This window comes from Myxine glutinosa, chromosome 2 (genome assembly GCF_964187855.1).
Source record: "Myxine glutinosa chromosome 2, kmMyxGlut1.1, whole genome shotgun sequence".
Classification (NCBI taxonomy): domain Eukaryota; kingdom Metazoa; phylum Chordata; class Myxini; order Myxiniformes; family Myxinidae; genus Myxine; species Myxine glutinosa.
In genome coordinates, this window is record NC_136262.1 from 96,425,833 (window position 1) to 96,451,024 (window position 25,192).

Genomic DNA, 25,192 nt, shown 5'->3' on the forward strand with positions numbered 1-25,192 from the left:
CCAACGGCTTGTGGTCGACGAACGCCGTGAAAGGTCGGCCCTCTAGGAGGTGGCGGAAATGGCGGACGGCCAGGTGTAGACCGAGGAGCTCCCGGTCAAACGTGATGTATTTGAGCTCGTTCGGCCGGAGCTGCCGGCTGAAAAAAACGAGTGGCTGCCAAACCCCGTTCACCCATTGCTCATGTACGGCGCCCACCGCGTAGTCGGAGGCATCCGTGGTGAGGGCGATGGGAGCGTTGAGCACCGGGTGAGCGAGCAGTGTTGCGTCGGCGAGGGCCCGCTTTGAGCCTTGGAAGGCCGCATCCATTGCTGCGGACCAGGCGATGTCGTGCTTGGCCGGCATGCCCCGGAGGGCTTCGTAGAGGGGCCGCATGAGCTGAGCAGCGCGGGGCACGAAGCGGTGATAAAAATTCACCATTCCCAGGAATTCCTGCAGGGCCTTTATGGTGCGGGGACGCGGGAACGTGGTGATGGCCTCGACCTTGGTTGGCAGCGGCACGGCCCCGTTCTTGGTGATGTGATGGCCCAAAAAATCAACGGCCGTCGTGCCGAAGTGGCATTTGGCCGGGTTGACGATGAGGCCGTGCTCGCTGAGGCGCTCGAACAGTGTCCGGAGGTGGAGGAGGTGCTCGGCCCGGGACGTGCTGGCGACGAGGATGTCGTCCAGGTAAACGAAAAGGAACGGCAGGTCACGCAGCACGCCGTCCATCAAGCGCTGGAACGCCTGAGCCGCGTTCTTGAGACCAAACGGCATCCGCAAGAATTCGAATAAGCCGAACGGCGTGATGACTGCCGTTTTAGGGACGTCGGCCGCCCTGACAGGTACCTGGTGATATCCCCGTATGAGGTCAATTTTCGAAAAAATGACCCGTCCCGCCAGACGGGCGGAGAAGTCTTGGATATGCGGGATCGGGTACCTATCGGGGGTGGTAGCGTCATTGAGACGGCGGTAGTTGCCACACGGGCGCCATCCACCCCCCGGCTTTGGCACGATGTGCAGTGGCGAGGCCCACGCGCTATCGGAGCGCCGCACGATGCCGAGGTGCTCCAACGCGTCGAATTCGGCCTTCGCTACGGCGAGCTTGGCTGGGTCGAGGCGGCGGGCCCTGGCGTAGACCGGCGGGCCCGTGGTTGGTATGTGGTGCTCGATCCCATGCCGTACTGCGACGGCCGAAAACGTCGGCCGCGTGAGGGCCGGGAACTCCGTGAGCAGGCGAGCAAACTCGTTCGCCGCCGGGACGGCGCATGCCAGCTCGGTCGGCGCGGAGCTGCTCGTTTCAGCGTTGATTAAACGACGCCGTTGGACGTCCACCAGCAGTCCGTGTGCGCAGAGGAAGTCGGCGCCTAGCAGAGCCACGGGCACGTTGGCGGTTACAAACGTCCAAGCAAAGCGTTGGCCGCCGAAGCAGAGGGTGACGTTGCGCGGGCCGAAGGTGCGGATAGTCGATCCGTTGGCCGCAACTAAGGAGGGGCCGCAAACCGCGGATTGCCTGTCCTGGTCAGAGGCGGGTATGACGCTCAGTTGGGCGCCGGTGTCGCACAGGAAGCGCCGTCCGGACGCTTTATCCGTGATGAACAGTAAGTTGCCCGTGTGGCCGGCGCTCATGGCTGGTAATGAACGCCGGCCCGGCCGTTTCCCGGCCTGCCGAAAGTGCACGGGGGTCGGCATGTCCGGGCCTTCTGTCCGAACCTGGCATGATAGTAACACCACGCTTGGTCAGGTGGAGGCCTCGGTCGTCGTGCCGGAGGTGGTCGGCTCGGTAGAGCGGCCGCCAATGGCGTCGGCAGTTCGGCCGTCGACCGTGCCGGGTGCTCGGGCGCCCTGGGTGTTGCGTCGGACGGCGGTGGGTCCCATGTCGCCGCTACGATGCGCTGTCCTGCGGCGGAGATCTTGTCGGCTTCTCTGGCAAGGGCCCGGGGATCTGTGATCGTCGTGCTTGCCAGGGCGAGGCGTACCGGGTTAGGCAGCTGACGGAAGAACAGCTCCCGGAACAGGAATGCCGGAGAGTGCTCGCCGAGCAGTGAAAGCATGTAGTCCATGCGCTCGGAAGGGCGCGTGTCGCCGAGCTCAGGCAGATCGAGCAGGCGCCGTGCGCGTTCCGCCGATGGGAGGGCGAAAGCATCGAGGAGCAGCTTCTTAATCGCGCCGTATTTGTCAGCGGCTGGCGGGCTTTCGAGGAGGCTCAGGGCGCGGGGCGCGGTAACCGACCCGAGCGCAGCTACCACATGGTGGAAGCGGGTGTCGTCGGCCGTGATGCCTCGCAGGGCGAACAGGGACTCTGCCTGTGCGAACCAAACCGCCGCGTGAGCCTCCCAGAAGGTAGGCAGTTTAAGGGCGACTGCCGTGTCCATGTCGATAGGTCACCAATGAAGGAGCCGGGGCTCCCACGTCGATCGGAAGAATGGACGCGACAAAAAGCTAGAATTCATCTGAGTTGCTTTAATGAAATCAAACACTCAGGCACTCTGAAAAACCGTTTATCAGTCAGCAATATATATCTATTCCGCCAGGGGGTTTGCCCAGGCCCGGCGCCAGGGGGCGTGGCCCAGCGTCCTGGCTGCGGCCTGGCAAGTTGAGCGCGGGCCTGGGCGTCCTGGACGAGCCCGGCATGGTGATCGCTCCGCGTCCTTGATAGGTGCAAGGCGATTGTGAAAACTCAGCGGCAGCCGCTACATACATATATATATATACATATATATATACATATATATATATACATATATATATACATGAGTTTTTTTTCTGTTAACATGGTTTTTCCTAACCCCTAGGGTGGGGGGTACATGGACATACCCGGGAAGTTAAGTTGTGGTGGGGGGGGGGTGCATGTACACCCTACTCAGCCCACGGACTAAATCTGGTGAGTTTCTTTTGCACTTTGGTGATTTATTTGTTAAAAGAACCATGTCACTGATTGTCTGTCGCAACAAGAAGTCAACAACAGGATTATATCACAGGTGGCGTGGCAAAATGTACGGACAGGTGCATTTGATGATTGGCTTCACAGTCGGGTATACAAGGGTTGTTGCGTTCTGCATTAGTGGAAAACAACTGCTGCACGTCTCCAAAAGTTATTGCCGCTTCCTCTGGAGATGGTCCGTCAACTCGACAATGCTGTTTGTCATGGAGTGGTGGCTTTACGAAATTACGGCATGAAACAGCATGCTATTGCTCGGCAGTATGGCATCACTCAAGGTCAGGTGTCAAAGATCCTGAAACGAAATGCTCAGAGGGGTGTCCCTACTCCAATACCGAGGCCAGGACGTCCACGCAGAACCACAAGGAGAGATGATCGCCAGCTGCACCGGTTAGTCTGCAATGGCCATATAAAGTCAGCTAATCGGCTTAGGGCTGAGTGGCAGCAACTGACAAATGTGCCTGTATCCAGAAGGCTAGTCAACCAACGACTGGTTCAAGCAGGCTATCGTGCCAGGCGTCCCCTGAGAAAGCCACGCCTGACCAGACAACACAGCCAGCGCCGATTGCAGTGGGCCAGAGAGCACCGTCAATGGAAGCCAGGACACTGGAATCACGTGACCTTCAGTGACGAGTCTAGATTTCTGGTCTATCGTCAAGATGGCCGCGGCCGGGTGCGCAGACAAGTGCATGAAGCCCACAACGAAGATTGTATAGTGCCAAGAGTCCAAGCTGGAGGTGGTGGGGTGACCGTTTGGGCTGATTTTCATGCAGGGGGCAAAACTGACCTGGTTGTTCTGAATAGAAACCTGAACCAGTTCAAGTACAGGGTCATTCTGGAAGAAACATTGCTTCCATTTGCTCGTGCAGCCTTTCGAGGAAACTTTGTCTTCCAAGATGACAATGCACGGCCTCATCGTGCTCGCATGATCCAATACTTTCTTGCTGACCGTGGTGTGGAGCATATGGAGTGGCCTGCCATGTCCCCGGATATGAATCCGATAGAGAACTTGTGGGCAGAATTAACGCGTCAAATCGACAACTTGGACCAGCAGCCTGCCTCTGTGCATGAATTGCAGCAGGCTATTGTCACTGCATGGCAAGCGATTCCTGTCCAAACCTTGTGAACAGCATGCCTCGACGTGTACGTGCTCTCCTGAATGCTCGTGGGGGTTACACGAAGTACTGAACTGTAATTTTACTGTCCGTAATCCCAGTCATAATTTAGCTTTTGTTTTTGTTGAAAAAGATTTTGGCTAATGTGCAAAATAGAGATACTTCTGGAAAACGTACAGAAGTTTAACACAGTACTGTCCGTGAATTGAGTTCGATATCAGTTTTCATAACTTTCAAGTATCAATTTATTTGCTTCGAAATGTCAAATGTGGTTTTTGTTTCTTTTAAAGGTCACATTAACAAAATCTAGAATAATTTCAACATAATTCCAATTAACTTTTGGTTCTAAGTCATCTTGAAAAGTAAGTTCACCCCCACAAAAAAATATTCCATATTAAATGCCAAGTCTGTGTATATATACAGAAAAAAAATGATTGAAACCTGTGGCATGATTTGGCCAACGCATATGAATCGGGTTAGTATTTGTTAATGGTTCGAACCGCGGGCTGCTAAAACCGCTCGGCAAAATACCATCTTGTCCATGGTTTCGAACGGAGCTATCCACCGGCTTCGTGGAGAGGTTGGCGGAGGTGTACGGGACTCCCTTGACCAATCACCTCGGCCAATCTCACCCCACGAAGAAGCGGGATAGTTCCAGGACTGGGGAGACGGCCAGCTTAACAGGACAAGGGGATGAGCCCCCCTTGCTAACGGGAGAGCCGTCCCCCGTTTCCGTCACAATGGTCTGGCAAGTGTTACAGGAGGCAAAGAGGCAAAGGAAGGATGTGGCGGTGGTATGGCTGGATTTGGAGAAGGCATACGGGTCAGTGCCGCATGCCTTGATCAGGTATGCCATGGATTTCTTTTGGGTGCCACGGAGATTTAGGGATTTTTTGATGGCATATTATGATCAGTTTTGGATGCGGTTTGCGACACAGTCCTACGGAACAGAGTGGCAGAAGCTGGAAGTGGGGATCCCGATGGGATGTACCATCTCCCCGATTTTGTTTGTGCTGGTTATGGAGTTGTTGATACGTGCAGTGAGTGGACATGGGAAAGAAGTGGAGCTAGCCCCTGGTCAGAGGTTGCCAGCAATGTTTGCTTTCACGGATGACCTGACAGTTGTCCAACAGTCCGCTGATGCAGCAGTAGAGGTACTGGGACGACTGGAAAGGTTGATGCGGTGGGCAAGAATGGGATTTAAAGCAAGAAAGTCGAGGAGTGTGATAGTGAGACGAGGAGTGGTGGATAACATGCACAGGTTTGAGCTGGGAGGGGAGGTGGTTCCATAATTGGTAGAGGCCCCTGTGAAGAGTTTGGGAAGATGGTATACAGTGGAGTTGAATAATGTGGGAAGAGTGGAGGAGGTCAGAAACAAGCTTTTGAGAGGTTTGAAGAGGATTGATGGATGTGGTTTGCCAGGTAAGTTGAAGGTATGGTGTTTGAAGTTTGGGTTGATGCCACGAGTATTGTGGCCATTGATGATGTATGAAATTGCAATTGGGCATGTAGAGAGGATGGAGGTTGTGGTGAGTGGATTTGTGAGGAGGTGGTTGGGAGTGCCACGCTGTTTGACGAACATTGACTTTTATGGTCAGGGTGGAAAACTCCAGTTTCCCTTGACATCATTAACCGAGGAGTTTAAGGTGGTGAGGGTGCGGGAGTTCATGATGTTGCGGGATTCAAGTGATGCAGTGGTAAAGAATGCTCTCCCAGAGAAGAAGGGAAGTCGGAAGTGGAATGCAAGAGCAGAGGTGGACGAGATGGAGGAGCGGTTGCAACAGGAGGAGGTCATGGGGATGGTACAGCATGAGAAGCATGGCTTGGGGTGGATGGAGCATGAGCGATGGGGAAAGGCATGTGTGAAAGAGAGGAGGAAGATGGTTGAGAGGGAGTTGAGAAGAAAGGAAGAGGAGGGGAGATATGTGAAAGCAGTTGGTCAGGCACAGCAAGGTGCTTGGACTAAGTGGGAAGGTGTGCGGGTGAGGAGATTGAAGTGGCAAGAGATTTGGAGGATAAAGCCAATATTGTTGAATTTCCTGTTGCGGGCAACGTATGATGTACTTCCGTCACCAGTAAACTTGAGATTGTGGGGGTTGTTGCAGGAGGAGATGTTAGTTATTTGTGTGGAGGTGTGGGAACGGTGCAGCATGCACTGAGTGCATGCTCAGTAGCATTGGCAGCAGGAAGATACAGGTGGTAACATGATCAGGTGCTGGCGGTGGTCGTGCAGATGGTGCAACAAGAGGTGCTGAGATCGAGAGAGAGAAGAGTGGAGAAGGAGACTGATGGGGGAGAGGTGTGGTTTGTCAAAGAGGGCCAAGTGGAAAGAGGTGGAAAGAGGAGGAGGAGGAGGTGGAAAGCAAGAGGGCTGTCAGATGCTTGTGATTGGCAGGTGGTGGCAGACCAAAAGCCACAATTGGTATTCCCAGAGGAGATCTGTGTGACAAGGTTGCGGCCTGACATTGTCATTTGGTCAAGTGCAACAAGACAGGTCATCTTAGGGGAGTTGTCGGTACCTTGGGAAGAGAACATGGAGGAGGTGCACGAGAGGAAGAGAGGAAAGTACAGTGAGCTGGAGGCAGAGTGCCGGGAGAAGGGTTAACGCGTTTCGTGTCAGCCATTTGAGGTGGGGTGTAGAGGGTATATTGGCAATTCCTTTTCTGCATTTCTTGCTAGGCTGGGAGTGTGTGGGACAGAAAGAAGGAGGATGTGTGACAAGGTGGCCCAGGTTGCCTTGAAAGGCTCATTTTGGATATGGAGGAAGTTTATGGAGGCACGTCAAAGGGTGTAGATTGGTTGTGTGTGTGTTTTTTTTTTTTTGTTTGTTTTGTTGTTACCATTATTACTTCTTATTTTGTGTATATGAGTGAGTGGGTGAGGGTGTGTGTTTTTGCATGAATTAATATTTGCATGAGTGTGTGTTTTTGTGTGTTGAGTGGTGTTTGATGTAAGTGTAGGTGGTTGTTTGGTTGGTGTTCTGTATGTATGTGTGTGTATGGGTGTGTATGTGTGTGTGTGAATGATCTGGTGTGTTTTGTTGGTGAGTGGTGAAGGGTATAAAGGTGGGTGTTTGAGTGTTCCATCATGTTTGTTTGGTGCTGTGGATTCTGGATGTGGAGGTGGTGTTGTTGTTGTTGTTGTTGTTGTTGTTGTTGTTGTTGTTGTTCGCACTGGCTGGGGGTGGGGGTATGTACGCATCCAGATGCAGTTGCTGCATGTGGATGTGTACATGCCCCTGCTAGCCCACCTTAGCTGACCGTATCAAGGTTGAAGGGCCGAAACGGGATGATGCTGAGGACCTCGACTGAGGACCCGGTCAGTGCGGCACACTTGTGACCAGGTGTGTTTTGAACTTATATATATATATATATATATATATATATATATATATATATATATATATATATATATATATATATATATATATATATATATATATATAGTCATTGCCTCCACCACCGAAGGTCGACGGAAATTATGTTTTCGCCCGTCTGTTTGTACGTCTGAATAGGATATCTCAAAAGGTTGTGGACGGATACGGATGAGATTTGGAGGAAAGGTTGGGTGCATGACAAGGACGAAATTATTAGATTTTTGTGAAGATCCGGATCTGGATAATATAATTTTTTTAAGTGAATCTTCACCATTAAGAGATTGGGCAAAAGACAATATATAGCAGGTTATCTCAAAAAGTTATGGATGGATTTGGACGAAACTTGGTAGTCAGGTTGGGAGTGAGACAAGGAAGAATTGATTCGGTTTTGGTGAAGATCCGAACCTGGATCCGAGAATTTTTAAGCGATTCTTCACCATTGAGCGATATGGCCAAAAGTGATATGCAGTATCACATGATATTCTCAAAAAGTTGTGGACGGATTATGACAAAACTAGATGAATGAGTTGGTTCAGTGACAAGAACAAGCTCATTAGATTTTGGTTAAGGTCCAGATGGAGATCCAGACTATTAGTGGGATACAAAACGTAAACTGTTCAACCTGGTCGGAACATTCACTCTACTGAGTGCCGTTCGAGTTCTCTCTGAAATCAGTCTCAATGTTCAAATTCAGCAGTCCAAAAGTAACAATGCATCCTTACAAACACAAAAAAAAACAACTCGTGCAATTCCCATCACCTGGCCTGTTGTTGTTCCAACAGCCATCTGGAGAGCATCTTTGAACTTCAGCGTCGACACTGCAGGGAGGCCTGACACCCTGGATAAAGCAGATTTGGGCAATCCAAAATTTAAAATTCACCATACGGCTAGCTCAAATCTCACACATATCCCAGCTTAATACAAAACTCCAAAATAATGGTTTAAGTCGAATGCAAGTAAGTAGGACATGTCCATTACTGGGATTAAATGCCTCACACTCACTCTGTTTCTGCAGTAAAGCTGGATAGGGCGCAATCCACCAGGCCAACCCGACCACGTGCCCGGGGATCCCAGCATTCTACCCGGCCCTGGGATGAACATTGTGGTAAAGTTGAAATGAAGGGATCATGGGTAATTATGATTGCATCACTCAGATTATACTTTATTCATCATTCACTGATTGCACAATGCAACTTGTAAAAACAATTTCAAAAAACCTCTGCAATAACAAAAATTGACACATTGTAGTTTGAAATATGCTAAGCAGTGCAGATAGTACTTGCAGAATTCCACAGGAATTATTAAAAACAAGACAAGATACATTTTGCATGTCTTGCCTTTGCCATCTTGCGAAGTGTAATTTTAATTCAGCATTATGACAAAATTACAACTCCTCCGAAACAAAATCTAATGATGTATCTTCATATGCAAGTTTATGCCATGCCAACATGGTTCCAACAAACATTTTAATTAACCAGGGTGTAACTGGAACCATCAAAAAAGTGGACAAATCTGCCAGATAAGCCCAGCTTATTTCATGGGGAATTGTCAGTGTCATGCTATACCCCAAAAACAAAGCATTAAATAACCAAATTTAAACACACAACCAGTTGGAAGCACACAATCATCTAGAATGTCATTGTATGCTGTCGCGTTAAGATTTCCCTTCACTGGAACTAGAGGGCCCAGCCCGAACCATGAAAAACAACCCCAGACCATTATTCCTCCTCCACCAAACTTTACAGATGGCATTATGCATTCGGGCAGGTAGCGTTCTCCTGGCATCCGCCAAACCCAGATTCATGCGTCGGACTGCCAGACTGCCAGATTCATCACTCCAGAGAACGTGTTTCCACTGCTCCAGAGTCCAATGGCTGCAAGCTTGACATCACTCCAGCCGAGGCTTGGCATTGCGCATGGTGACGTTAGGCTTGTGTGCGGCTGCTCGGCCATGGAAACTCTTATTATTAGTCCCCTACCGGTGTACACCGGAGGGGACTATAGGTTTGCACGCCGTCCCTCCGTCCGTCAGTCAGTCCGTCAGTCCGTCAGTCTGTCACGCAAAGAACAGTTTTCCGGACGTTTTTTCTAAACTCTTAATGCTAATTAATGATTTCAAACTTGGTGCATGGTTTCCTCATGATAAGTTACAGATCAAGTTCGAACTTCACGCCGTTTCGATCATTTTTGACAAAGTTATGGCACTTTGAACTTTGGGAATTCTGATAATTCTGATGATCCTTAACTCAGTGCGATTTTAAGTTTTAATTTACTTTAAAAAACATTTTCTCTGCAATAATAGGACCGATTGAGATCAAATTTTCACCGTAGGGGGGACTCGGTCTGTAGAATATTTTAATGGTAATTATGACGTCACAGGTCACGTGGTTCGGCCGCCATATTGTTGCCTCTTTTTCTCTGTAACGGCTGAACAGATCGAGGCCAAACTTTGCAGGCAGAATCGCATACCCATGACAAACAAAAATGTCACTGAGCATGACGTCATGCGTCACATGGTTTCAGAGTTATGACGTTTTTAAGCATGAACCTTGAAAACCGAGCTCCTCCCTCATTTTTGATCCAATCGAGGGGAAACTTCACAGATCTGTTCAGCATGTCAGTCTACTAAAATGTCCTTTTGGAATTTGCGATAGGGCACGTGGTTTGGCAGATATCGTTAATTAAACGAATTTTTTTTATTTTTATGGATATCTCATGAATCGCTCGTACCTCAGACCGTGCGTTGGTAATTATATAATTCACACAGTGCAATACATGCAAGCTGCTCCACGGAGCGACTTTGCGGGCTTATCAACGAGGCAAGGCGTGACACACGTGTCTCAGCATACCTCAGATCAAGTTTGAAAACCAGCATCAACCGTACATAAATTTGCATATTCGATCATTTTTGACAAAGTTATGGCACTTTGAACTTTGGGAAGGGACATGTAGTGCAGCGCAATACTCAGAATGCTTATTATTATTATTATTTATTTATTGTACACAAGATCGAGGCTCATGTAAGAGCTAACATTAATCACAAAAAACATAAACGGACACATAAAACATATAATAAAGGGAGCGGGAGTCAAGATGGTGTAGAGAGAGGGAAGCACACAAGCACAACAACGGCAGAGAACAGGGACTTTGGGAGATTTGTGGGAGGGAGAGGGCTTGAGGGGAGGAGGTGTGGGAAGGGGGGTGGGGCGTGGGAGAGGAGTAAAACACATGGGCACTGCTAGGACTTCCAGGAAAGAAGTCGGTATTTCAAAAAAGTGGATCTGGGTGAATTAACAGGGGTAGAAAAGATAAAGGTTTTGGAAGGGGGAAGACAAGAGATGGTGGTGAACAGCGGTTTTAAAGACCTGGAGGGAGGAGTGGGATTGAAAAGAGTGAGTGAGTTTGTTCCAGAGGCGGGAGAAAAGGGGAATGAAAGAGTGAAGGTGAACAGAGAGTCTTTATTTTGGCAAGCGCCCTTGCTTTCACCAGAAGAGGGTTGCTGGCAGATCTTGAGTGACCTGAAGGAATATTTGGGGGACAGAGCACAGACAGAGCTGGGAGAGCTAGGCCGGAGAGGAGTCGGTAGAACACAGAAAGACCACCAACCTGCCTGCGGTGAGTGAGTGAAAGGCCCTCAGAATCAGCTTCATCGCAGGAGATACCAATGATTCTGAAAGCTTTGGTTTCCACAGCGTGAAGCCGAGCTAGGTGTGAGGCTGGAGCACCAGCCCAGAGGGGAAAGCAGTACTCCATCAAGCTGCAGATGAAAGCTTTGTATGTGGTGAGGAGCTCAGGTGTGCCAAGGAAGGACTTCGCACGACGGAGGATGCCCAATCGGCGACTGGCATTGGAGGCCAGCTTGGAAATGTGGTTTTCCCAGGAAAGCTCATGGCAGATAGTGAGACCCAAAAGCTTGAGTGAAAGAACTTCTTGGAGAGGATTGTTAGGAAAGTAGATAGGAGGGTTATCTAGACGGTCCTTTCTGAGAGACATCGTGAGAGTGTGAGATTTGTCAGGATTGAAAGATATGTTCCACTTGTTTGACCAGTTTGTGATTTTGTCCAGGTCTGCAGAGAGTGAGGAGGCTGCAGACTGCCGATCTGAGGGATGAGGTATGGGGCGGCAATCGGCATAGAGTGGCGTCGACAGCAAAGAGATAGAGAGGATTTTCCAGAAAGTCAGAGAGATCATTGATGAAGATTTCATGAATCTCCCGACGAACAGTTGTTTTGGCTGACGTTGCTTCCAGAGGCAGTTTGGAACTCGATAGTGAGTGTCACAACCGAGGACAGACAATTTTTACACGCTGCGCACTTCAGCACTCGGCAGTCCCGTTCTGTGAGCTTGTGTGGCCTACCACTTCTTGGCTGAGCTGTTGTTTCTCCGAGACGTTTCCACTGCACAATAACAGCACTTACAGTTGACCAGGGCAGCTCAGGAAGGGCAGAAATTTGACGAACTGACTTGTTGGAAAGGTGGCATCCTTTGACGGTGCCACGTTGAAAGTCACTGAGCTCTTCAGTATGGCCCATTCTACTGCCCATGTTTGTCTCTGGAGATTGCATGGCTGTGTGCTTGATTATATATACCTGTCAGCAATGGGTGTGGCTGAAACAGCCGAATCCACTAAATGGAAAGGGTGTCCGCATAATTTTGGCCATGTAGTGTATGTATGCCCGCTCTTTACCCATTGGCTAGACAGCTCACCTGACGCCATCCACAATTGTAACCTAGAAAAAAATATATATGTTCGCCATTTTGGTAAGCTTAAGACATCTTCAGAAATGTCTTATTCACAAACGCCATGCCCTCCTTATACGCTTTCCTTTCAGTGTAAAACAACATCTGCGACTGTTAAAAGGATTATCAAATATCAAAAGGTTGATATCAAAAACCCTGGTGTTGGGCTAGCGGCTAGGGTGCCGGCTTAGGATCCTAGGATCCTGGGTTCGAATCCCGGTCGATCGCTGAATTAACGCCAGGGGGGTTGACTCAGCCTGTCATCCTTCCGAGGTCGGCTAATTGAGTACCAGTTCACTGGTAATTCCCTGTTTGTCATTAAAGGCGGCAAAAAGGGTTGGCGTCAGGAAGGGCATCCGGCCGTAAAACATTGCTTCAAAAAGGGGACCAAAAAACAACAACAACCACGGTTCCCGAAAAAGGCCAACCCCCGCTTTGCGGGGAAAAATGGCCTCTAAAGGTGTTTTTTTTTTTTTTTAAAGGTTGGAGCTAATAGTACGTTACGTTATAGGCCTCAGGCTTCAGGCCTTTGGTGTCAGCCAATGGGCCAGTGTAATTGGAATTATCCGAGTTACATAACCACAATGTATACTATTTGCACATAAGCAATACGCATGTTTTTGCTTCATGTGTGTAACCTGGGTTATTTTACTTATTGGGGTTGGGAGGCGGAGATTGAGGACTTGGGAGGGAGAGGTTGAGGACTTTGGGTTTGTGAGGGTTAATTGATGACTTGGAATCAAATTTTACATTACATGGAATTTTAACAGATCCCTGCTGCTATGCAAATAATATAGCATGTCTACGTTCAGATGGCTACCATACCAATGGAGAAATTATCTACATTGCAGCTCAGCCTGGTTCAGACAAAGCCATGTTCCAAATTTTTGAATCTCAGATTATTATGCATCCACTATAAAGTAACCGTCGTAAACTTCAATAACCTCTGGACACACCTCTGCTGTTCCACAAGCGAAGAGGTTGTGCACTGGGTTTATGTCGCAGCAGTTGTTGGACCTGCAAGACAGACAAAATAAAGAAAGACACAGGAAACAAAACGGGAACAAGATGTGACTTTTAGATGCAAAAAATACCACAATTTCTACTGCTATTATATAATTGAGGTGTTTGCTCATGTTGCTAATGGAAGTCGAAGGGAAAAAGGAAAGGGGAAAAATTATAAAATAATCATCACATTAAGATGTCTAATGCTAACACTAATATCTCCTTTTGTTCATGTCCTGAATGAATCTGAGGGACTGCAGAAATTATTTTTTAAACACTATAACAAATGACAAGTTGAAAGTGGCACTATCAACAAACAGATCCTCAGGAACGAAGATGGTCTAAATGAATTGCCACAATGAAGGTTCATGGGTGACATACAGTGCCTTCAGAAAGTATTCACACCCATTGACCTTTTCACATTTTTTTGTTACAGCCTGATTTTAAAATTGATTAAAAAAATTTTTTGTCACCGATCTACACATAATATCCCATAATGGCAAAGTGGATTTTTTTTTTTTTTTCAAATTATTACAAAATAATTAAAAATGAAAAGGTGAAATGTCTCGAGTCGATAAGCATTAAACCCCTTTGCTATGGCACTCCAAATTGAGGCCAAGTGCCTCCAATTTCCTTTGATTATCCTTGTGAACTCTACAATTGATTGGAGTCAATTTGTGGCCTATTCAATTGATTGGACATGATTTAAAAAGAAACACAAGTTTCGCTACAAGGTCCCACAGTTGAAAGTGCGTGTCAAAGCAGAAACTCTCCCATGAAGTCCAAGGAACTGGCCATATAACATATATAATATAGATATAGATAGAACTGTGAGGAGGCATAGATCTGGGGAAGTCTATAAAACAATTTCTAGAGTGTTGAAAGTTTCCCAGAGCACAGTGAGCGCCATCATTAGGAAATGGAAAGAATATGGAAACACCCCGACTCTTCCTAGAGCTGGCCGTCCGACCAAACTGAGCAACCGGGCAAGAAGGATGTTGGTCAGGGAGATGACCACAAACCCAATGACCATTCTGACAGACCTACAGAGTTCCTTGGCTGAGGTAGGAGAACCTGTCAGAAGGATAACAGTCTCTGCAGCACTTCACAAAGCTAGGCTTTATGGGAGAGTTGCCAGATGGAAGCCACTCCTGAGAAAAAGGCACATGACAGCACACCTGGAGTTTGCAAAAAGGCAGGTGAAAGATTGAGAGCATGAAGCAAAAGATTCTATGGTCTGATGAGATGAAAATTGAATTATGTAGACAGAATGCAAAGTGCTACGTCTGGCAGAAACAGAGCACAGCTCATCACCTATCGAACATCATCCCTACCATGAAGCATGGTGGTAGCAGCATCATACTATAGGGATGCTTTTCAGCGGCAAGGACTGGGAAGCTTGTGAGGTTAGAGGGAACAATTAATGGAGTCAAATACAGGCAAATCCTTGAGGAGAACCTGTTTCAGAGTGCAAAAAGACCTTAGACTGCGGCGAAGATTTATGTTCCAACAGGACAATGACTCCAAGCATACAGCCAAAGCAACAATGGAATGGCATCAGAATGAATGTGAAAGTCCTCGAGTGGCCCAGCCAAAGCCTGGACTTAGAATCCCATTGAGAATCTGTGGAAAGATGAAGATTGCTATTCACTGACACTCCCCATCCCACTTGACAGAGCTCGAGCAAATCTGCAAGGAAGAATGGATGAAACTCCCCAAATCCAAATTTGCAAAGCTAATACAGACATACCCAAGAAGACCCAAAGCTGCTTCTATGAAGTATTGACTCAGGGGGTTGAATACTTATGTAAATTAGATATTTCTATATTTCATTTTTAATTAGCTTGTAAAAAAATTCTAAAAAAAAAATTCCACTTTGACATTATGCGGTATTATTTATAGATTAGTGACAATTTTTTTTAATGTGATCCATTTTATATTCAGGCTGTAACACAACAAAATGCAAAAAAAAGTCCAGGGGTGTGAATACTTTCTGAAGGCACTGTAAATGTTGAATAAACAGATGTAAAAAGCTGTGCCAGCAGGAATAAGTGGGATAAGACATGATCATGCAGAAACATACGAAGCATTGGTCACCAGCGGGTTGAGAAAGCGCCCTTGCTCCAAATTGAGTCGAAAAACTTCAGGACTGTCAGAAACACATGTACAGAGAAACAGTTCTGGAATATGCACAAGTTCTGGTAGGAAGTGTTCTGAATGGAGCAATTTACTGACAAGAGATGGTGATGGATCAAGAAAGATGAAAACACCTCGAAGCAATTGTCACAATCGCATACTAAAAGCAATTACTGACTATATGCGATATTAACAAAGTCACAATGCATACAAGCACCAAGATGTAATGAAAAGTGGCATCTTGTCAGGCAGCAGGCCTTACCCAGAGCCGACAAAGTACAGGTCGCATGAGGCCGAGTGGTAAGAAAGATCTCTCCCAGACTTTGGTAAGCGAGTGCGGTACCACCGTCCCTGCTGCGAGTGGAACTCCACATAACGATCGCATTGCAGGAATACCAACTGCACCACACAGGGAAGTCAAATCCACCCCAAACACATTCTCTATGGTACCAGCATTTCCATATGGTATTTCCTAACTGTCGCTCCTTCATACCTTGGAGTAATCTTCAGATAAAATCTTCATCGTCACGACTGTGAATGAAAGTAATAGCACGATAAATCTAAGAATACGGGTAGTATGCATGGTCACATGGCACGAGGGTTTTTTTCAAACAAATACGGGGAACCATGATGGATGGAGATGTCATACAAACATGATAGACCAAATATTTTACCCTCCTGCTTCTTTCTGTTGAAATTGTTGTGCATGTGGTCATTTAAAAACATGTAGCATCTGCAACGTCACACAATGAAGACAAGACAAGATGATGATGTTGGTGGTGGTGGTGGTATTGTTGTTGTTATTCCCATTTCCCTCTGAAGGGCACCAGGAAGCTGCAACCAGTTGTGAACATTTCCCAAGCTGGGCATTCACCCTGGATCAGTTGCAATTTAATCGCAGGATGTTGCTAAAGCAATTCTCAGCCAGGGCAATAATATAAAATTTGGCCAGGGCACTGGCACACAATGATCTGCTCTTCTTGAGATTGGTGTGGGACTTTTAAAAATCCACAAAGAAATGGTAGTAAATGAGAGGGCACGCTTATTGGTGCAATACCCTGCATGCAAAGCACTGGGATTTCAGTTTATAGTTGGTCGAATAATTGAATGCAGACACTATAGTTTAAAGAGGAATACATGCCTCCGAGCTCTCCTGTCAACCAACAAAGCTTTGAAGCGACAAGGAGTATCAACAAGTATGCAAGGTGATCAAACTCAAGTCAGTACCTCCCAAACACAAGCATCGTGCCAAAGGTGAGAGAGAACCCCATCCAAAGCTCAATCAATTGAATAGCCCATGTCACACTTGTTAGATACCACTTTGCTATGGGATATCTGACAGCAGGTTTATGTTTATTAAAGGGGGAGTTCTCAATTTCATTTCTAATTTTAATCAGAATTTACAATACAGAAAAAGCGACATGACAATGGAGCTTACTGTCTGAATCGAGGCAGCGCTCAAACTTCATAGACAGCTGCTTGACATCATAGCAGCGAACTGTAGGTTTATATGTGCCTGAAAAAGGTGAGCAACATGTCAGACGAAGTTGACGAATATTTAATAACTACAAATGCATTTTCCAATACAAAACATGGATAATAATTTCAGTGAATTTCATGACCTATAATGATACCCATCTCAACTAGGTAATACGTTCCAGTGGATACTCACCTGCTGCCAAGATGTACTGACCATCCGGTGAAACCTTGATGACTTCACTAACTGTCGGCATTTCAAAGTCTTGGATGAGCTCGATACGCCGCCGTATGCCTGCAATGAACAATAGTTCAAGAACTATCCACTCAAGAACGAGTAAAACACTCAATAACCTTCCATATATAGACATGTTATTTGTTATGCCCTCAGATAAGAGGAATATTTGAGCCACTGCATATTGTGAGAAACCCCCCGGTGAAACCACCTTTGTTCTCACCCAAATGAGTGCCCCGCCCACCACTGACGTAACCTCCTTGGAGCCTCACGCGATTGGGAGGCGAGTCGGGACGTGATTGGTGGAGGGTCAGAGAGCGCGGCCGCCATCTCATGATACGGACGCAGCTCGGAGGTTCGAGGCCTCGAGGCGAGGGAACTTTCGTTACGCCTCACGACAGCGAGTTGTGCTGATCGTTTATAGTTATGGATTGTACGAGTGAGTGATTCCGGAAGAGAACGAGTGATTCCCGGAGATCGTAGATTGGAACTGTGAGTCCTATATTGCCTGCTTCGTGTTGGAGCTCCTGGCCGACCGTTCCTGGCGGCCTTGTGTGGTATTCCATCCTGGTATCCTTCGAGTCCCGGAGCTCGTCGATTGGAGCCGCGAGGATCTTACCTGCGTCTTGTTGGAGCGTCTGTGGCCGACCGTTCCTGCAGGCTTGTGCAGCCTATTCCATTTGTTACCTTTCATGGTTTTTGTGATCGAGCCAATAAAGCATCGTGCCTTACCCCTAGAAGGCCGATTAAAACACAATTGTGTTGATTACGTCTCTTTTGTCCACTCCGTGGATTACTTGAAGCCCGGACATTCACGTCCGTATTCCGTGCTGGGAACTTTTACCAGGCGGGATCGCGACAAATGGGTTGCTCGTCCTAGGATCATTCAAGTAAGAGCCATTCGATTGAGACGGGAATTCTGCAGTGGACGACATCTTCTGGCATCTGTTCATCGCCTTCTCACCAGCGGACGCCGTCTGGGAGGAACTTTCTCGCCGGAGGACGCTGTCTTGGGCAGAGAAGTGAATAGCCTCGGATCCCTCCAAACAACCGACAAAGAATAAGCGAATAGCCTCGGATCCCTCCAAACAACCGAAAAAAAAAAAAAAAACGTGAGTATTTGTACGTGGTATTTTTCTCATTGGCAATTTGATGTGCGGGTGATATTGCGTAGTTGTGTCGTATTTCCCCAACAGAGCGTTGTGTTTGAGCGTTGTGTTTGAGGTTGTGTTTTGTGCCTGGTCGTATGATAACTCGTAGCCAAGCTATGTCGACCAGGGAAGTGAGAGTTCAACCTGATCATGTTGACAGTCACGTGGGTGGCGAGGTGAGCGACGCAAGCAGCCTTGACCCGGGCACTCAACCCGAGATGTTAGGAAGCGATCCCATCATGACTAAATGCATGCGTTCGCCCTTCTGGACCGGGCTGACTCCGGTTCAACAACTTGACATGTATAACAGGGAGAATGACAGGGCAGAGGCAGAGCGTGCGGCAGCAGAGAGAGAGCATGCGGCAGCAGAGAGAGAGCGTGCGGCAGCAGCAGAGGGAGAGCGTGCGGCAGCAGCGAGAGAGCATGCGGCAGCAGAAGCTGAACGCGTCAGAGAGCATGAGTTGCGAATGTTGACTGAACGACTGCGGGCAGAGGGGTCTGCTGCAAGAGTCCCGGAAACTGTTCATGTTCGTTTGCCGGACTGGACGGGAGACACGAAGCCAGAAGCGTATCTGGAGATGGCGGAGAAGTTGTTGGCTGCCGGTGGCATTGATGAGAGCTTGTGGGTCGGCCATCTTGTGAGCCATCTATCTGAGAAGGCAAGGGAGGTATATGCGAGGATGGCAACCGAGGACGCAAACAAATACAGGGCATTGAAGGCCGAGATTTTGAATGCCTATGCGGTGTCCGCATGTATTTATAGGAGAAATTTTTTCAGCTGGACTCGTGAGTCCAGTCAAACCTATGAGGAACATTCGCGGGCCTTGTTGGAACAGCTGCAGAGATGGTTCAAGGGGAGCAAGGTGGAGTTACCTCAAGCGGTTGCGGAACTCCTGGTGCGTTACCGTATCGATCAACAGCTTCCGCCTGACTTAGCATTGTTTCTTGTCGACAAAGACACTGTTTCCTTGGCAGACTGCGTCAACCTTATTGATAAACATGTTTTGGCGTGCAAAATGCTGCAAGTCACGCAGTCGCTTCGTAAGACGGAGGAGTCTGCGATCAAGACCGCCCCCCGTCTGCCCGGCGGCTGGATCGAGGGGAAGGGTTCTCCGATGACCTCCACTGGGGGCGCTCGCGAGCCGCAGACCAGGGCAGGGCCCTGGTGCGATTTCTGCAAACGCGTGGGGCACGGTGAAAACCGCCGTTTCTCTAATCCCGCCAGTCCGGCCTACCGAGGCAACCCTCCTGTTAAGTCGGAGGGAGATCAGTGGAACTCATCCGCCGGGCCCTCGCACACGACGGTGGCATCGGTGACCGAGGTCACTGCCACCGGGGCTAATTCCATTCATCCACTGCATCAGGAGTATTCAGGGACAGCCTTAGTGGGTGGCCCCGATTCGATGCTGAAGTTTGAGACCAAATACCTTCGGGATACTGGGGCGACACGGTGTGTTCTCCGGGTGGGGGTAGTTCCGGCCTCTCAGATGCGTTATACCGGCGAGTATACCCTCCTTCGGGGCATTGACCGGGTTCTTGGCCGGTACCCCCTTGCCCTCCTCGAGGTCCGGAGTGACATTTTTAAGGGTCCAGTGACCTGTGTGGTAGTACCCTACTACCCTATACCCGGGGTCTCCTTGCTGATTGGCAATGATGCCATAGCCAGGGAGGAGTCATTGACTCTGACCTGTGGGGGGGTCCCTAGAGCCCAGAGTAAACAGGCGGAGAGAGTGGCGGAGTCAGACATATCTTCACTCTGGCCCGAGGAGCCTAGCGCCTCGACTCCAGTTTCCGACGGTGACGTTGCATCAGCTGAAGTCCACCCGAGCCTCCCGTCAAGCCAACCTCAGGTGCCGTGCTCCTCAGGGACCGCTCCCGCCATGTCGCGATTCAGCAGGAACGCTAATGCTAAGGTATATGTGGGAAACCTGGGCAATGGAGCAGCGAGAGCCGAGCTAGGGAGGGTCTTCGGGCATTACGGACCACTCCGCAACGTATGGGTTGCTCGGAACCCACCTGGATTCGCAGTTGTTGAGTTTGAAGATCCACGAGATGCTGAAGATTCGGTCAGAGCCCTTGATGGAAGGTTAATTTGCGGATCGCGGGTGTGCGTCGAGATGTCGAATGGCATGTCGCGGCGGCCTCGTTTCAGACGCCCTTTGGTCCGCAGGCCGTTCGACCCGAAAGATCGATGTTACCAGTGCGGTGAAAGGGGTCATTCCGCATATGACTGTCGTTCTCGACACCGGAGGAGAACCCGCCGCTCTAGGTCTCGGTCCGTTTCCCTCCTGTAAATGTTTCCCCACCTTGAGTTTGGCTCCCTTGTTTCTCTATTGTGCTTTGGGTGAAGGGTAACTCTTGTGGGGTAGATGTTAATGGGGTGTATGGTGTTTAATATTGTGTGTGAAAAAAACAAAACAAAACTGGTTCATTGTTTACCCTGTTAACGCCTGTTAATTGCCTGTTGCGTTAATAAGTGCGTTATTGTTGCGTTATTGTGTTGCGCCATTGCGTTGCGTTGTATTGTTGCGTTGTTTCGTTATTGTTGTTAACAAGTGTTAGTAATTGTTAATTGCGTTAATTGCCTGTTAGCAATTCCCGCCATCATCTTGCCATGTGATTTGCACCTACTACAAATACTGGTTTTAAAAACGCCGTCTATTCGACGGGGTTTTTACTTAGGGGGGGAGGACTGTGAGAAACCCCCCGGTGAAACCACCTTTGTTCTCACCCAAATGAGTGCCCCGCCCACCACTGACGTAACCTCCTTGGAGCCTCACGCGATTGGGAGGCGAGTCGGGACGTGATTGGTGGAGGGTCAGAGAGCGCGGCCGCCATCTCATGATACGGACGCAGCTCGGAGGTTCGAGGCCTCGAGGCGAGGGAACTTTCGTTACGCCTCACGACAGCGAGTTGTGCTGATCGTTTATAGTTATGGATTGTACGAGTGAGTGATTCCGGAAGAGAACGAGTGATTCCCGGAGATCGTAGATTGGAACTGTGAGTCCTATATTGCCTGCTTCGTGTTGGAGCTCCTGGCCGACCGTTCCTGGCGGCCTTGTGTGGTATTCCATCCTGGTATCCTTCGAGTCCCGGAGCTCGTCGATTGGAGCCGCGAGGATCTTACCTGCGTCTTGTTGGAGCGTCTGTGGCCGACCGTTCCTGCAGGCTTGTGCAGCCTATTCCATTTGTTACCTTTCATGGTTTTTGTGATCGAGCCAATAAAGCATCGTGCCTTACCCCTAGAAGGCCGATTAAAACACAATTGTGTTGATTACGTCTCTTTTGTCCACTCCGTGGATTACTTGAAGCCCGGACATTCACGTCCGTATTCCGTGCTGGGAACTTTTACCAGGCGGGATCGCGACAATATATAACTAGACAAGATTCGACCAATATGATATGCCTCCTCCCACATAAAGTCTTTGCTTACTCTAACTTTGACCTAAAACCTCAAAAACATTTGACCTCAATTTCTAATCTGTACATATGTATCATGGTACATGTACTGAATTTAGTTCAAATTCCACAGGCAATGGTATCATATTAACAGGAGTTTTAATGTGACATCTGACCCTTGACCTCTTAGGAATAAATAAAATCCATCATAGATGCATGCACTGATGGAGGTTTATACATACTTGTATCAAGTTGGAATAAAATCCCTTCAGCTGTTCTCAAGTATCACACTTTTACCTGACAAGACTTCTAACATTTGACCTCTTGATGTCAAAATCTGATCAGTTAATCTTTGCGTGTATGTATGTATGTACATGTGTGTGTGTGTGTGTGTGTGTGTGTGTGTGTGTGTGTGTGTGTGTGTGTGTGTGTGTGTGTGTGTGTGTGTATAAGAATGTCTCCTTTGACAATATATATATATATATATTCTTACGTTAACTACACCAGGAGACATTCTTAAATTACTGCAATAGGTAACCGCATTCTTAAGTATACAATTCAACTTAAAAAGCCATATACAGTAGTTGGTCTCTTCTTTTAACATACCCTGCGAAAATCTTTTCTGGCGAACAAAATAACGTTCAAATGCATGTACACCATACCCTTACTTCCACCTACTTTTGAAAATGTAATCGTTTTCAAATTCAGACTTGCATGCCCATTATCATGTATTAATAATAAGGCTGTGAGTTTGCACAACACTATGATAAACCTACAAACATCTCCAAATGAACAGTTATTGCATCAAGCAAAATGAAGGAAACAATCTTACTTTCATCCCTCTGTTGCAAAGATCTTTTCTTTCGGTCTGTAAGCCACTGGATACATAAAGACATGGCATGGGGAGTCATATGAGCAACAGTGTAAACAAAAGACACAATTTATTATAAGTTATGGCATCGATAGAGTTTGTACTACAATAAATAGCCCCAAGTGGGCTGATGGTCCCTCTTGAGGTTGGTTGCAGTTCAGACCTCTGCTGATTTGGGGCAACCCCCCTGGGAGCTACCCGATTCACTGGGAGGCCCCCTGATCCAAAATCGAAAAATATAAGAGTGAGCGATCCTGCGGACCATCGAGTAGAATGGATGGATCGGGTTTCAGAGCAATCGGTTGGTAAAAAATGGAGAAGAAGGGATCCAAAGTTTCAGGGGGAGGCCCCCCTCTCCCCGAGGGCCCCCCATGATGCGAAATCAGAAAATCAATGCTTGAGCAATTATGCGGGCCATCAAGTATAAGGGTTGTGTCGTATTTCAGAGCAATCGGTTGGTAAATAAGGGACAGGTAGGGATCCAAAGTTTGGGGTGTAATCCCCCTTCTCCCCTAGGAGCCGAAATCGAAATAGAGAAGAGAAAGAAGCAGAACCTTGAGCTTTAATGTAGCGGTTCCAACGGTCCAACAGCAATAACCCTTAAGAATACAGTTTGATGGACATGGAAGGAGCACAAAATATTATATATGGTAATACCTCTCGCAGCAATACGAAAATATATAAAAGTACAAGGAATTAACCCACCAACAACAGCCACGACAACTGCAGCAGCATCACCGACTAATTTACGTGTTATAAAAGATCCTTTTTCGAGTGTTTTACTTCATTTTACATCCTCATTGAGACTCACAGATAGACATGCAATATATGTTTGTGGGTAACCAAAATTGCTTGGTTCCTGGATGCAAATTGGACTCACAGAAATATAGGAAAGACGAAAAATATCCGTGATTGAGAGGTGTTGAGTTCCTATCATTTCATATCGACAGAAACGAGTGGCAGCAGTGGATTAAAAAACAACACACACACACACACACACACACACACACACACACACACACACACACACACACACACACACACACACACACACACACACACACACACACACACACACACACACACACACACACACACACACACACACACAAATATCATTTTAAACTTACCCTGTGCATTCACCAGCCTCAGATACAACCTTCCCATTGGTGTTTAGAAGCACCCAAACCAGATATGGTGTCTCCCTTCAACTCGCTTGTTGTGCAGAGGCACACCCCCACTTTCCCTCGGGTACTTATGGTTTCTTTGAGAACCTCGGGTACTTAGAAACCAAGTATTAATGGTTTCTTTTAGAAGCTCTGTGAGCCATTTTAGGTAACAATCCTTATCACACGTACAACAGAGATTCACATGTACAGAACATCGCAGTTTCTAAGGGTTTCTCCAGATGCACACCGAGCATCTGAGGTGGATTACATCACTTTGAAAGACCTGTATTATTTGCCCATGCTACATTGAACTCTTACTTTCAAGCTTGGTGTCATCAGCCAATTTTGAAATTGTACTCTTTACCCCACTATCCAAATCCTTGACATAAATTACAAACACTGATCTGTCCCAGCTACTGATCTCAGCACAGAGCCACCAGATCGATTTCAGAACTGGAAAGACCAAGCTTTGAGGATCAGCTCAGGGAGGTAGACTCTTTACTTAAGAAAAGAGATGTTATTGAGATACTCCATAACTTAGTTCACAGTTTCATATCCTCCCACAAACAATCGCTCTTTGCTTTCTATCCCAAAGCCAGTTCTCGATCCATTTTCCACAAACCTTAACCCAAGACCCCTCAAACTGTAGCCCAACCTAAAAGCCACTACTGCCGGGGCTTATGAAATGCTTTCTGGGAAGTCTGGAGATATTAAATCCACTGCACTCCATTTACATATCCAATCAGTAATTCCCAGGTAGAGGGCTTTCAGAACTATCCCATAATGTCGTGTTGGTTGTGTTCACCTCCCTGGCAATGATAGCATCAGTAGCTCTCAAATTCTAGCACGTTTATCTCGTTATTCTGACTAATTAGTGATTTTTAACCTTGCTTGGCCTTGTTTCCCTTTTCTCGCTAGTTTAGCTTGTCAACCAAGATGGCGCCCGCGCATTGCATCATGGTTACTGAAACCCCTTTAGATAAATAAATAAAAAATTGGAAAATCGATATCGAAAGAAAGGACGCCACATCCACGCTTGGAACCTCGTCAACATCACGTGAACAAACCTCAGGCAATGATCGTCCGCAGCTCAGGTTGTAGATCTTCACACCGTTAACACTGGACACCTGCATGTTGCGCGCTCTCCGAGACAAGACCCGTGTTAAACTTAAGTTAAAAGGCTTCTTTAACGAATAAAATGCGCGGATATCTAATGGGCAATATCAGACTTAATCCCTGAATTTAAATAGACCAGTTCTCGGTATATTACATTATCACAACTGTACTGTGTACTCTGAACAACAAAACTATTATTTGTTCACCACTTTCATTATCTCACGCTATAAACATGGGCGCAGCCATGTTGCCTTCAGCACCGGATGTCGTTGTTTTTGGAATTCCTCGAATATTAAAGAACGTTGTCGATCGACGAATAAAAAAAAAGACGTTGATGAGGTAGAGAGGAAAAAATGAAGACGATATATATTTTTATTCACTATATTTTGGTAGTTATATGTGTTTCTGAATAACCACTTCCTGTAAATAAAGAGCCAAAAAATGTTGGGGTGTATATTGGTGTTATATTTAGCTTGACTGATACC

The 25,192-nt window shown here is 47.4% G+C and overlaps 1 protein-coding gene across 1 annotated transcript in view; it reads right to left on the minus strand.

The window, feature by feature from the left end:
• Positions 1-24,978, minus strand: part of NOL10 (nucleolar protein 10) — a 69,225-nt gene extending 44,247 nt beyond the window's left edge. The window contains exons 1-10 of the mRNA XM_068107717.2: positions 24,659-24,978; positions 22,384-22,429; positions 16,963-17,061; positions 16,729-16,806; positions 15,784-15,821; positions 15,553-15,689; positions 15,238-15,303; positions 13,106-13,166; positions 8,412-8,497; positions 8,169-8,247 (exon numbers count right to left, since the gene is read on the minus strand). Of these exons, the coding sequence (XP_067963818.1) occupies positions 8,169-8,247; positions 8,412-8,497; positions 13,106-13,166; positions 15,238-15,303; positions 15,553-15,689; positions 15,784-15,821; positions 16,729-16,806; positions 16,963-17,061; positions 22,384-22,429; positions 24,659-24,724 (756 nt within the window). The 5' untranslated portion in view covers positions 24,725-24,978. The remainder of the gene's footprint in view (positions 1-8,168; positions 8,248-8,411; positions 8,498-13,105; positions 13,167-15,237; positions 15,304-15,552; positions 15,690-15,783; positions 15,822-16,728; positions 16,807-16,962; positions 17,062-22,383; positions 22,430-24,658) is intronic.
• Positions 24,979-25,192: the final 214 nt, after the last annotated feature.